Genomic DNA, 14,187 nt, shown 5'->3' on the forward strand with positions numbered 1-14,187 from the left:
AATATCACATGTTCTCACTTATTTGTGGGAGCTAAAAATAAATAAATAAATCCACACAAAACCGGGGTTGGGGGGAAGGAAGAAGACACAACAATTACAATTCCCTGAAGTTGATATGACAAGGGAACAGAAAGGACATTGTTGGGAGGGAGGGGGTGAGGGAGGAGGGGAGGGAGGTTTCAGGAATTGGCCACAATAATCAACCACATTGTACATTGACAAAATAAAATAAAATTTGGAAGAAAAAAAAAAGGGTATAGAGTAGAATTTTAAAAAAGTTAAAAAAATAATAATAAAATTTAAGCAGAGAAACTTTCTCTTTATGGAAAAATAAAGAGAAATCACACTTTAAAAAGCTACTGAACGTATGGCAACCATAGGAAAGCAAATCAAGACACATTTAATCTTCTAGTCAACCAACATTTATCACATAACGTATTAACTTCTATCACTGTCTCTGTTTTAAGCATGGTGATAAAGACAAAATGAAAGATGAGTGAAATGATTTAAATGAATGGCATTCAAAGCCAGAGCTGAAATGAAATCTTAGAAGGTTTCTAAAAGTACAAAATGTTGGTGATAAGTTTTCACCTTACCTCTGTGAAATACAGCCAAAAACAAGTAATTACTGATAAAGGTTGAACATTGTGAGAAGGTAATCGGGTATGTTTGTCTACTTCTAAACCTTACTTTAAATTATAGGCAAATGTCAATTATCAATGAGTAATATCACAATAGAAATATTGTGATATTTATTATCAATGAGTAATATCACAATGAGAAGCATCACTATCAGAGCTGTAAAGTGCATCTTGGCTTAACCAAAATCTAAATGCTTCAAAATCATGATGCTTCAACAGTAAACTCTGAAAAACAGTAGTTTCCATTGCAACTTAAATGTTTTTCAGTAACCGAAGTTCACTGTATTATGAATCAGCCCACTTCATATATAGAGTTCTTTAATTAATTGTTGGAAAGTTTTTAGATTCTTTCTTATTAAGCTACAATACGCCTCCTAATAATTTCCTAAAATTTGTTCACATTCTTTTTGAACAATACACACTAAGTATTTTTACATGACAACTCAAATATTTATTTTAAGAAAATTCTTCTTATCGAACCCAAAACAAAAATGCATTTTGTAAACTTTTAATCTCAATTTTCTACATTAAAACTAATTGTTCCAAGTGCCAATTATGCACATGGAATTGTAAAGCTCTTGGCAGTTAAAATGTACAACATGGACCTGGAAGTTCATGGAACTCTCAAACAACAGAGGAATGACAAATATCAGCGCCAGTGATAAGAAAACATGCCAATTCTCTGCCAGATGCTCAGGACAGCATCTGGGGATGGTTTACCAAAGAAAAAGCATCCTTACACAAAATTGAATTTAGAATCAATCTAGTTAGACAAACAGAATAAACATGAGAAACAATAAAACCCCCCTTTTATAGAGAAGATACATCATATGCGATAACATATTATTCCCAGTAATTAATATTTCCAGATAATTAACATATTATTCACAGGAGTGCTTACCAGGTATTAAGAAAGAACTGAACAAGACTAGGGGAACAATCACAGAAGTTGTCACTGCCATTGATTCGAAGGAGTTAAGAGACTTAAATTTCAAACAGGAGGGACGCTATTTTAAGAAGGTGTATAAAACAATGCTTTCTAGATTAACAGCAGGGAAACATCCTAACTGACAAAGTGGACCAACACAAGAAATACAAGGAAATAAGCTGGATAATAAGAAAGTTAGAAGATCATCATCTGGAAATATTTATGAGCACCAAAACAAAATGTCCATATATATATATGGACATTTTGTTTTATATATATATATATATATCAGATGATGATCTTCTAACTTTCTTATTATCCAGCTTATTTCCTTGTATTTCTTGTGTTGGTCCACTTTGTCAGTTAGGATGTTTCCCTGCTGTTAATCTAGAAAGCATTGTTTTATACACCTTCTTAAAATAGCGTCCCTCCTGTTTGAAATTTAAGTCTCTTAACTCCTTCGAATCAATGGCAGTGACAACTTCTGTGATTGTTCCCCTAGTCTTGTTCAGTTCTTTCTTAATACCTGGTAAGCACTCCTGTGAATAATATGTTAATTATCTGGAAATATTAATTACTGGGAATAATTCATATCACCACATGGTTTTCCATTAAAATTTATAACATTCTTATTTTTAGTTTTTCTTGAGCACACCCAAGTTACCTATGATTCTGGGACATAGATTCATACAATCAAACTTTGCCTTTTATATTTCTTTCTTTTTATACTATGATCACGATACTTATAGACATTGCCCTTTAGCACCAAAAGGCAAAGTTAATTTCTTATATTTTGTTCCCTATAATTTCTTCCTCTCCAAACAATATTTCATTTTTCTTTCATCAAGCTCTGTCAACTCCCCTCCCTTTTATCCTTTAATCTGGACAGCTCTTAACTCAACTTCCAATAATATCCATATATTCTTTTATGAGGAAAGTTTTCATACCATAGAATCTTTTATGAGAATATAATAATACTTAACTGATATTATGTGAAAAAATGGCCTTATCTTATGATTCTTTGTTTCCATGGGAACTTGCCTAGTACTTGGAACTTAAGACAAGCAACGTTTGAGGAAAAAAGGAGTAATTATAAATCCTTTTGCTATCATAATTGTGTTCTTGAACCATTTAAATTGCATTTTTACTTATAAAAGAGAAGCAAATCACCCAGGATAATACAGTAGTGGTGAATTAACTACATTTCTCAGCTAATGTTTTCTCCATTCTTTAGCAGGGATTTTTCCTAACTATATTAAAACTATGTGTGAGAGCTATCAAGAGGAAAGAAAGATCAGGTGCAAGTAATTATTTAATGATATTCATATTTAGGTTTTCTTTCAGAGTAATTTTCAGATTTTTGAAACCTGAATGTAGTAGATGTGGCTTATGTTTTAAAACTATAGAAAAAAGTCGGGGCATAATATCTCAGAAAACATTGTATTTTATTATCAAAATATCAAGGGACAAAATGTATAAACATAAAAAGTTTCACTTACTTTCAACTTGTGTTCATTTCCATGGGATTTGATATGTATTTATTCATACATTCATCCATTTAATATAAAGAAATTCGATAATTCTATAGAAACAGACTATAGCGTTGCTATATATATCAGCTAGTTTGTTTTGAGCATCCAACATATATAAATAAAAAGAAGGGGAAACCCTCCTGGATCAGGCAGACAGTCAACAAAGTAGATTTTGTTATAAAAATCCAAGTCCATTTGTTTTTTTATTTCTGACAATTTGCCTCAAGTAGGTAAGTACGTAATTGATGTGATGAAATAAAATAGTATAACTTCTATTTATATTTTTATCATCTTTGTTAGTTTCTATTTTGTGTATTTTTATGATGTACAAATACATTAGCATAGTGGTACATGTATATAAATAAAGACACAAGCAAACATTTTTAAAAGTATTTAGAAACATATGTTTAAACACATTAACAAATGGTTTACTGGTAGGATCATATGTTCAAAAGGGCTTTGAGATCACTACTTTATTATATCTGAAGGACATTCCTTTCAGAATGGTTTCTAGAATTAACCTTTGAGAGAACTTATAAGCCACAGCAAAAGATTTCAGTCATGGTTTGATCATTTCTTTAGAAAATTGTATAAACAATTTGTTCTCTATTAAGAGAAGCTCAGAACAAACCTATCTTGAACCCAACTGTTTTAGGCGGGGTTGAACCCTTTCAGCAAGTTCAAATCATAATAATCTAAACCTGTACTCCTGAAAAAAATGAAGATTCTTGCATACGCCACTGTCTCTGCAGCAGAAATCAAACAATATTGTCCTTGAAACTTAGACTTTGACCATTCACCACTTCCTAGCTTTGAATTACCAACACACTGGGGCATAAATTGGGTGTTCTAAAATAAAACGAGCAATCATAATGCAAACATTGTTTGAACTAAATTTCATTCTGAAATTAAAAAAAATTTCATGCTAAGTTTTTCTTAAAAACATATCCTATATTTTACTTTATTTAAAGAAAAAGGCACTCACCTGTATCCGTTGCAACTACTGAAATATTGTATTGGTTGTTTTTCACAAATTTTGATTCTCTATCTAGTATTTTCAGAGTTCTCAGGTCACCAGTGTGTTCATTAATTTCAAACCAGTTATCTTCATCTCCTAACTTCTGATACCTAATTTTCAGAAATCAAATGTAAAGGATCAAACCAAAGAGGAAACATAATCTTAAAATCTGTCACCCGAAAACCACATAGAACTTTCCTAAATTTGAAATCAATTTACATCACAATTAAAATTAAGAAGCTATTTTAAAAAGTAATTACTTTAAGCCTTCGCCATTTCGTGTTTCTGGGTCCGATGCTTTGTATCCAAGGAGCTCTTGGCCAGCTGGGAGGCCATCTTTACTCTGAATGACTTTCACTGGTGGCTGGCATTCAGGACCCTCATCACTGTCTTTAACTTTAACAGTGACAGTTGCAGTGCACATGGTAGGAGTTTGTGAGTTTGCTGCTTTAGAGAATTGTGCTTCATTAAGAACACCAATTTGCAAAACAACTTGGCGGCTGAGTTCATAGTTCAATGGCTGTTCAATAAACATATTTTAATCAGTCAATATACATTACATAGAAGACTTATGATTATACTTTTGTTTTCATACAAAGGCATTATCATTTTTACACTTAAAATGTTATCAGAAGTTGGTGCTAATATTATTAAAGACTGATAATTAGCTTCCTAAAATGACAAACTGTCAAATGGTAAATTGTTGATTGTAAGATTTAACCAATTTTTCCCTCACTTTTCTTCTAGAAGATTCTGCCTTCATGTTGCCTTACAAGTTTAAATATTAATAAAAATACAGAATAAGTGTTTGAAAAATTCAAATTATTTCATTACTTATCATATGGGATAACAGTGATAACTAAAGTCACTCCAAGCTAAGTACATAAAATAATTGGATAAAGATTTAGCTATAATAGAGCAGTTATTCTGAATATCTGAGTCAAAAGATCTAATGGTATTATTCAGCAGCACCTTTTCAAAGACATTATATTTAGCTCTGCTTAGTTCCTGATCAAACTGCTCAGTCCTAAACTGAATGATTAGAAGGAATCCTGAAACAACAGTTAAATAGCAAAGGAAGAGCTCCAAGAGGAAGAAATCTAGAAATAAAAAGAAAGAAAGAAAAGAGAAAGAGAGAATAGGCAGTATAATAACGAAAGGGCATTTTCTAAAAAGAAAACATAATTTCATCATAGAGCTTCTAAGAAGATATATTGTCTCTAAGAAATTAATGAGAGAAGATATGGAAGAGGTTAGTAAGAACTATGAGCAGAAGGGCTCGGAAAGGAACCAGGTCCAGTTAATCATCCTGGGAGCCAATCATTGCAATTAAATTTTAAAAATCCAAAATCACTGGCTATCTCAAATATAGGGGAATTAATAGGAATAGCTGATGAATATTTAGTACTATGGTTGATCTTATAAAATATATCACAGAGAGGTAAAAGTAAAATATAATATAAACATGAAAGGAGTTAAGTCAAGAAGTTTGATTCAAATAAGAGTTTTTTCCATTTTTTTTCTGCTGTGTGTTCTTAAAAAATAGGGATTTGGATGAGTGAGTGTCTGTGACCCCTCCTAAGGCTAATATCTGAGTCAACACTCAATATTCAATATTTCTCTGCCTTGGGAGAGAACATTCCTTGGGCTACAAAGTAGAGTGGGGGGGAAAGTTGGAGGAAGAGGAAAGTTGGGGATAATTGGGTGGGGGACACAGGGTACAAATGCAATTTGTGGTAATGGGTATGCTGCCAGTATTAATCTATCTCTCACATCATGGGCACGAGGGGTGACAATCAGCTTTGTATCTCATGAATATTCATAACCAATAATATATATATATATATATTTCTCGGCCTTGGTTTTCCTCATATATAGAGCATAAGCTTTGTACCTGACATGACTTTCCTCTAAGAGAGAAAATGAGGGTAAAATAATAGCGAAAAAAAAGTTTATACAACAATGTAAATCATTTCAGCATTGCATTGCAATATTCTACTTATATACAAATAGGAATTTATTTTTTAATATCAATGCCTAAATGTAAGTTACAATGCTTTAAAGCACAGCTCGATTATTTTATTTGCTTACCTTGACAACACACAAGACTCCTTCATTTGTATTGGGATCCGTGCTAATTTCGAAGTTTCCATTTTCATTTCCTTGTAGGATTGTGTACACAGCCTTTGAGTAAGCAGTGTTTGGTAAATCCTGGTCATGTACCTTCATTCGTAAAATCTCAACATCAATCCTGTTTTCTTCTACTTCTGCAAAATACTGAAGAAATTGTGTTTTATTATTTATAGCCTTAACAACATGGTTTTCTACTTTAAAACCTGTATTTAAAAGAAAAGAAAACAAAATGATGTGGAAATGTGCACTCACGTATTAGGAAAGAATTTACAAATTAATGCATAGCTTACTTCTTTCCTCCTAAACTCCCCTTTCAAGTCCATTCTGCAAAGACTACCTCATGTCTTAATTTCTAAACTTCTCTGAGGCAATTTCCCTAATCATTCTAGCCCTCATATTTATCTCTTCTCTGAGCCTCTACAATATTTACAGTCTATCTTCCCTTTTTAGACATAGTAAGCACTTAATAAATGCTTCATATTAATCTGTTAAGCACTCAATATTTGTAGATAGTGATAACATACATTGATTTCTTATTACTGGATGACTTGTTTTCACACTAAACTTTTTTTATTTACTTTTGATTCACTAGCAAACACTTTGAGGGAAAAGTTTTCCCTTTTTTGAGAAATTAAATCATAGCTTCCCTCAAAAAATATGCTTAAAGAAGCATAATATATTTAAAGACTACAAAACATAGTAAACCAGAGTTTGCTAGAGTTGTAAGATGAATTCATAGAAGGATGACAGACATTGGAGTATAATGGGTCTAGATTCAAATCCTATTTATTCCTTGTACGTGGTCTATATGTATGATGTTACTTAAAAGACCTTCCATTTCCTCCTATGAAATATGGGATAAAACATGTCCTCACACATTGTAAGGATTAATGTAAAAATGACACGAATGTACCTATCACTGTACTTGTGAGTTTCCTTCTTTGACTTGTACGCTGGTATAGATTAATTTAAAAAATGAAAGATTATTCATCAAAAGTTCAGGAAAGAAGAACCATTTCCTGGAAGTATCATCATATATATGGGGGTACTTCACATATACATATGAGTGGGAAAATAGAGTTGAAAGATAACACAATCTTTCTGTGAACTTTTTAAAGCACCCCGTCATATATCTTACATTGTTACTGCCTATGGGAAAGTCTGCGCATACATGAAACAGAAGATCCTGCATTGGGTGGTGGTGGACCAGCCTGTCCTAAGACTCCACATGCAAGGGACTGGAGCAGAGGACAGAAAGCTAGCTCTTTTCATCTTAAGAAATTGAAATGTAGAGGGCCTTTTTTCCTTTACCCTATAAAAAGAACTTAAGTCCAAGGAATCCGATACAGGAGCTTAACAACCAAGGAAACAGTGTCAAGGGCTAACCAGGTCTTAGGTAGCCAAGAACATGGTTATTTTCCTAGCATCTAGAAATAACTGGCACTTCAATTATTTTAACAGAAATCACATTTTTCTCCCTAGGTTCTTTGTAAGTGGTAGCTATTTAAACCAAAATGTGTGATCTCACCGAGCTACCAAATTCCATATTTGTTTTTTGAAAAAGTAAATGAATCTCAGTTGATGAATACAGAGAAATACTCACAGAAGTTTCTGTGAAATATGGTGAATTGTCATTTTCATCCTCAAGCGAAATAGTAATTGTGCCTGTGTTAAATAAACCAAAAGGTTGGCCCCCCATGTCTCGCACTTCCATTATTAACTGGTAAGTATCACATTTCTGGAAAAAAAAAAAAGGAAAAAGGTATATGAATGACCACTTCTTTTTCCTATCTTGCAATGCTCATAGACACTCTTCAGACTGTGATTATTTTATAAATATTCATTTTTTCAATAATTTTAAAAAATTATAAATACTAATACAGAACAAGAGATTGGCTAATCAGTACAATGGGAAGCTGATGTGTCTATTATAATATTTCTAAATTTAAAGCTGCTCTATTTATAAATGCCAAAACTTGAAAGCAACCAAGATGTCCTTTAGTAGGTAAATGGATAAATAAACTAGTATGTTCGGACAATGAAATATTATTCTGTGCTAATAAGAAATGAGCTATCAAGCCATGAAAAGACATGGAGGAAATTTAAATGCATATTACTAAGTGAAAGAAGCCAATCTGAAGAGGTTACATACTGCATGATTCCAGCTATGTGGCCTTCTGGAAAAGACAAAACTATGGAGACAGAAAAAGATCAGTGGTTTCTGGGGGTAAAGGGGAGGAAGGGATAAAATAGGAGAAGCACAGAGGATTTTTAGGGCAGTGAAACTACTCTGCATGTTACTATAATGATGACTACATGTCGTTATACGTTTGTCCAAACTCACAGAATGTACGGCACCAAGAGTGAACCCCAATGTAATCTATGAACTTTGGATGATAATGACGTATCAAAATAGACTCATAAATTGTAACAAATCTACTACTCTGGTGCAGGATGTTGATGGTAGGGGAGGCTGTGTCTGTGTGGGGACAGGGGGTGTATGGGGAGTACATGGGAACCGTCTGTACTTTCTATTTAATTTTGCTGTGAACCTAAAATTGCTCTAACAAAGTTTATTAATTTTTTAATTACACATATTGAAGCCAAATAAAAGCATTTTTTATAAAACTAAACTAAAATAAAACAAAATAAACTAAATTTAAAGTGATTTTAGCATCAGCAGATCAAATCAGGTTAATGACCTCGGGTGAGACCTTGTACTTTCCCAACATCTCTGTAGAAACGAAGGAAGTTTCCAGAGAAGCCCTAACAGCCACCTACGGAAGGAAGTATGCTTCGAGAGCTGGCCACGATGGCCATATCGTGATTTCTCTTGGGCGTTCATTATCAGTTTAAAAATATAGTTTAATAGCTGGGAAATTAATTAATCAATTCATTACTTCTCTATCCAGAAAAGGTGTAGATGTGGTGATGACACCTGTGTCTGGATGTATGGAGAAATGCTTTGGTTGATCAGGGATTTGTTGTAAGATTTTATATTTCAGACGAGTATGTAGAGTGCCAGGTTCATCATGGTCTACAGCAGTCACTTGTCCCACTGAAGTTCCTGTTTAGATAAATCCAATATTGTCAAAAAATTTAAATTATGATAATTGAATTATAAACAAAAATAAAATCAAGACATTGCTGCAGCAAATTCTCCCAAAACTCACATGTACATTAGTTTAAAAGATAAGTTGGGGACATGTGAATATTCTCCAAAACATCTCAAGTCCCCTTTACTTGGGAACTTCAATTAGGTGGCTACTGTGAAGAACCCGATTTGTATTCTATATAAGTTCCCACCCTATCCTTGGTAACGATAATTTTCAAATTCTTTTCCCCAACTCACATTTTTGGATGGGGACCTTTCTCTATACCTTGTCTCTTTTATAGACCAACATGATAATGTTAATTAGAGGAATAGCACATCTTGGCATATGATAACAAAGATTTTATGTTTTAATGTTTTAATAAAAGTGCTGAATTATTAACATATGCAAGCAATTATTAATATATGCAAGACACGGACATTATGTACGAGTCTGAATAGTATTTGGACAAGCTTCATGCCCCACACATGACAGTACTAAAAATATTGTTTTTACAATTCACTTGCTGTGAGCTAGCAATATTATGCCTGCATACACACGACATACATGACAACAGAAAGGAGGAGGCCATAAGAACTAACATCATTTCTTGAAAATTTTTTAATAAAGTAGACCATCTTATGTCCCTTGGTAGACCTAGGTCACAATCTTGGCTGCACATAACATAAAACCAGTTTAACTGAGGTTTTTTTTTTTTTTTTTTTTCAATTTATCTGGAAGATATGCCAAGAAAAACAATGTACATGTTATAAATTAGATCAGCATTTCCATACCATGATATATTTCTGGTCCTTAAAATTTATTGAAAGTATTAAAAGTTTATAAAGATTCAAATTATGTATTGTTTTATAAGTGTACCTGTGACACATATGTACATTGTAAAAATAGAGAATATGAACAGCATTTGTCTGTTGCACATTCAGATCCATTGTGGATTAATCTAACTAGTCAGTAACTTTACCTATCAGTTACCTAGCTTCTACACATGCTTAGCAAAGTGAGCACAAAAAGATCTACCTTTGAAAAGTGTGTGATTTTATAAAACTAGAAAGTTTTATATAGTATACTCTTGAAAGTCAAGCATTTTAAAATGCTTAACATAATTATGTTTAAAACATTAATGAGAAATTCAACTGAAGCAAAAATGTAGTGTTTTCCTAAAACTGCCATTATACTAGACACTGGTTACAAGCTTAGGCTAAAATAAAAGCCAATAACTAACAGTCATTTAATAAAGAGAATTCAGAAAAGCAACACTGATATTACAAGATTTCAGTAAAAACTGGCACTACACATAGAATATAGATCAGAAAAGTCAAACCCTTTGAATTTCAAATCTCTGTTAAAAAATATTCTTTGGCACAATAAAAATAACTTTTTTATATCTTTTGTTATATTAATCTCCTTTGGAGTATTTTTCTTGCTTAGAAGGGAAACTTGAATTTTGTTCTAAACTTAGCTTTTCACATATCCTTAGACACATGCTCATGATAATTAAAAAAATAAACAATGAATAAGTGAATGAATGAATGAAAAAATAACTTCTTATTTTTTTGGAAGACAAAATGGTTCTTGGCCCACTAATAATTGCCTTCTCAGATTCTCTACAATTTCCTGGCTAGTCCTTTTCATACTGAACATCTGACTTCTCCCAATGGGAAAACTGAGCAACACATCCTCGACTACAGACTTCCTGAGAACACACATGTAAAGCAAACACCAACCTAAACAACCCCACCCTAGAAAGAATTGGGTCAAATAAATATTTCCAGAGCTATAAAATCATGATATAAAAGGGAAAAATGTATGAAATTTTGTCTTATGAATACGCTTAAATTTAAGAAAATTTGCTCCAGTTGAAGACTCTTAATAACGCTTTCGTATAACATCAATTCCTAAAGGGAAAAATGTGTACATAATCAGAAATACCAAAAAAAGCATGAAATGCAATGATACAATTAAACATTTTAAATTATAACACTTATTAAGTGTCAAATAATCTTATCATACCACTATAAGTTATGAACTTACCAGATCGGCAATTTTCAGGCACACTGAAGGTAGTCACTTTGTTTTCAAAATATGGGGCATTATCATTATCGTCTTCAATCTTGATCACCAAGGGAAGCGGATACTCTGGTGCGTAGCCATCTGTGGTCGTTGCATAACCGTATAGCTGAAAGGAAGAAAAACACCATCACCTTGCTCTCAACTAACCAATTATGCACAAAAGTAAGCCTTGCAGTGGGGGAAAATGTGACATTTAAAAAATCACCCACAAAGGTGTCTGTAACTAAGAAAAATGCAATGGAGAGATAACGCACAGCACAATCTATGCCTGCCATATGGCTTCAATCCCCTATCAGCATTATTGCCACTATTCACCCACCAAGTACCCAGCACTCCAAGCACCAAGCACCATGCACTCCAGGTGCTCTCTGAATTAACTGCATGCTGTTCTACTTGTCAGAGTGCATGTCGACTTCCCCCAGTTATGATAATAACAAGTATTTTTAGAAGTTTATAAAAATATGATTCTATTTATATATGTATTTGTGTGTGTGTGTGTGTGTGTGTATATGTATATATCACAACTATCTCTGGGTGATTCAATTATGGGTTCTTTTCTCTACCTATATTTCCTCTTTTCTCTATCATAAACATGTATTTTTTGTAATAAAAATGCTGATAAAGGTATATACGTATCACAAACTCCACCTCAAAATGATATATCTTGGCTCTAACTGCCAGGATTTAATGTCCATTCCCTTCAAACTTCATCAAATTATTTCTGCATTCTCCTGCTGTGGTTTGTGCATTACACGTGCTCAATACATAGTTGTTGAGTTAAACGGATTTTCTTCACTGACAGGACCAACTAAACCTGCCCAAAGTGAACTCTGTATTAACTCAGTTCTTCACCATTTCTAAAATGAGCTGGGATTAAAATCCCAGATCTCAAATTCCGCCCTCTCTCTCATTAGCCATATTTGTTAGTTGCCAAATTTTAGAGATTATGGCATTTCTGTGTCTCTATCATCCACCTTCTCTTTCCTATTCCCGCTGCTAGTATCCTCATGTGACTCCAAAAGTATCCTACATGTTGTCTCACCAACTTTCCTGCAATTGTCCTAACTGGCCTTCCCTTCTCCAATCTATAAAGTGACATTTTATATTCATAAAGCACAATTTTAATCATGATACTTCCTGATCAGACTCTTCAGTGATCTACTCATTATCTGCTAATGTAACCACAAAATTCTCACTACTGTCTTAAACGGCAATATTGTGTTTACACTCTTTATGCAAACCTGGAGCAGAAGAAATTTCCACTCCAAACTCTAGTATGGAAAGTATTAAAATAAACATTCATATTCTCTCTGTCCCTTATTTACGTTTCCTCAAACAACTGAGAGGTGGGCTTTTTCAGTAATAAAACTTATATTTTGATTTCTATCAGTCTGGTCTCTATATCTCATTACTCAATAAATCCCAAGTCCACGAGTGGAATTCAGAGGTATATCAACACCATTTCACCACCACCACCACCATCATCATCATCACTACCAACACATCCAGATGTCACACTATTCAGCCTTCCTAACAATCTCTTAGTTTTTCCTTGTGCAGGAGATGTGAATTTTTCTCTTTTAAAATGCTGCCATTTTGAGATTTTTGGCTAGAGAATACTATAAAATTGTTTTATGAGATTATAATTGTCCTCCAACATGAAGCCTAAAACTTACTGATATATATATCCACAAAGCACCAAACACAGTAATATAGTGCCTTATAGTGGAATAATCTTCAATAAATATGAGTAGCTTTTTGCATTCAATTCCACCCATCCCTTTTAGGAAGACAAACTACTCCTTAAGTTTGCCCTCTGTAAAAATTATAAAGATTATATTGCACCTCTTGTAGTGAATTCTTCTACCTCAACACAATGGCATTGAAATGTCTCCCTATGTAACCAAAGTCCATCCTGCTATGGAAAATTATTAAGGTATATTATTTTAAAGGCATATTATTTTAATTTTAACCTCTCCATTGACAGAGAAGTCTTCTCTTCCATCCTGATTCAAGAGATTTTGTAACTTGCACCATGTTTACATCTTGTTGCTGTACTTCACTTAATGCATTTTACTAATTTGTAAGCAGTGTTTCAAGTGGTGCCAATTCAGTCATAACTATGTTAATGGGAACTAGAGAAACAGGTTTCTCTTCATAAGTCTGAAGCAAAAAGTATTCAAAACCTAACTTTGAACACAAATTCTGAACTCTTTTATTCACTTGTCCTTTAAAAAATGTTAAAAATAGCAAAGTGACCTATTTTAACTTTAAATTATTCTCTCCTCTTCCCTCTGGCAAGGATCACAATAAGAAATGCAATGCTACACAAGGAGCTGAGGCAGTGGACGCAACTGTATACATCTAGAATCATCTTGGATGACTGGGCTGCAGAACAATTAAATCAGGCTCTCTGGGCATGGGACCAAACATCAGTATATTTTCTTTTTTCTAAGCACAGCCACAGTTGAAAATAATTGAGCTATTTTATTATAGTGAACTTTGAACTTAATAATTTTGTTTGTTTGTTTGCTAGGATTCCACAGATCAAAATCTGACCTTTAAAATGCTACCATTATATTTTCTATACCTTCCCTCATGCCTTTATTCTCCTTATTATATCCACTTTCTTTATCAATGGCACCAGTAGAAATGTAAAGTTTATATTGCATATTAATATTTAAAACATTAAGTCAAATATTTGATCCTTGTAATATGTAAACAAGCAGAATCAAAAATATTAATAAACCAA

The 14,187-nt window shown here is 33.1% G+C and overlaps 1 protein-coding gene across 2 annotated transcripts in view; it reads right to left on the reverse strand.

Moving 5' to 3' along the window:
- The window catches only part of DSC1 (desmocollin 1), a 30,724-nt gene that overhangs the window by 9,659 nt on the left and 6,878 nt on the right, over positions 1–14,187 (reverse strand). For both annotated transcript variants that reach the window (XM_008581390.1, XM_008581391.1), the window contains exons 6-11: positions 11,397–11,541; positions 9,153–9,319; positions 7,856–7,990; positions 6,211–6,396; positions 4,380–4,639; positions 4,087–4,229 (exon numbers count right to left, since the gene is read on the reverse strand). In XM_008581390.1, the coding sequence (XP_008579612.1) occupies positions 4,087–4,229; positions 4,380–4,639; positions 6,211–6,396; positions 7,856–7,990; positions 9,153–9,319; positions 11,397–11,541 (1,036 nt within the window). The remainder of the gene's footprint in view (positions 1–4,086; positions 4,230–4,379; positions 4,640–6,210; positions 6,397–7,855; positions 7,991–9,152; positions 9,320–11,396; positions 11,542–14,187) is intronic.

This window comes from Galeopterus variegatus, unplaced genomic scaffold (genome assembly GCF_000696425.1).
Source record: "Galeopterus variegatus unplaced genomic scaffold, G_variegatus-3.0.2 Scaffold2343, whole genome shotgun sequence".
NCBI lineage: Eukaryota > Metazoa > Chordata > Mammalia > Dermoptera > Cynocephalidae > Galeopterus > Galeopterus variegatus.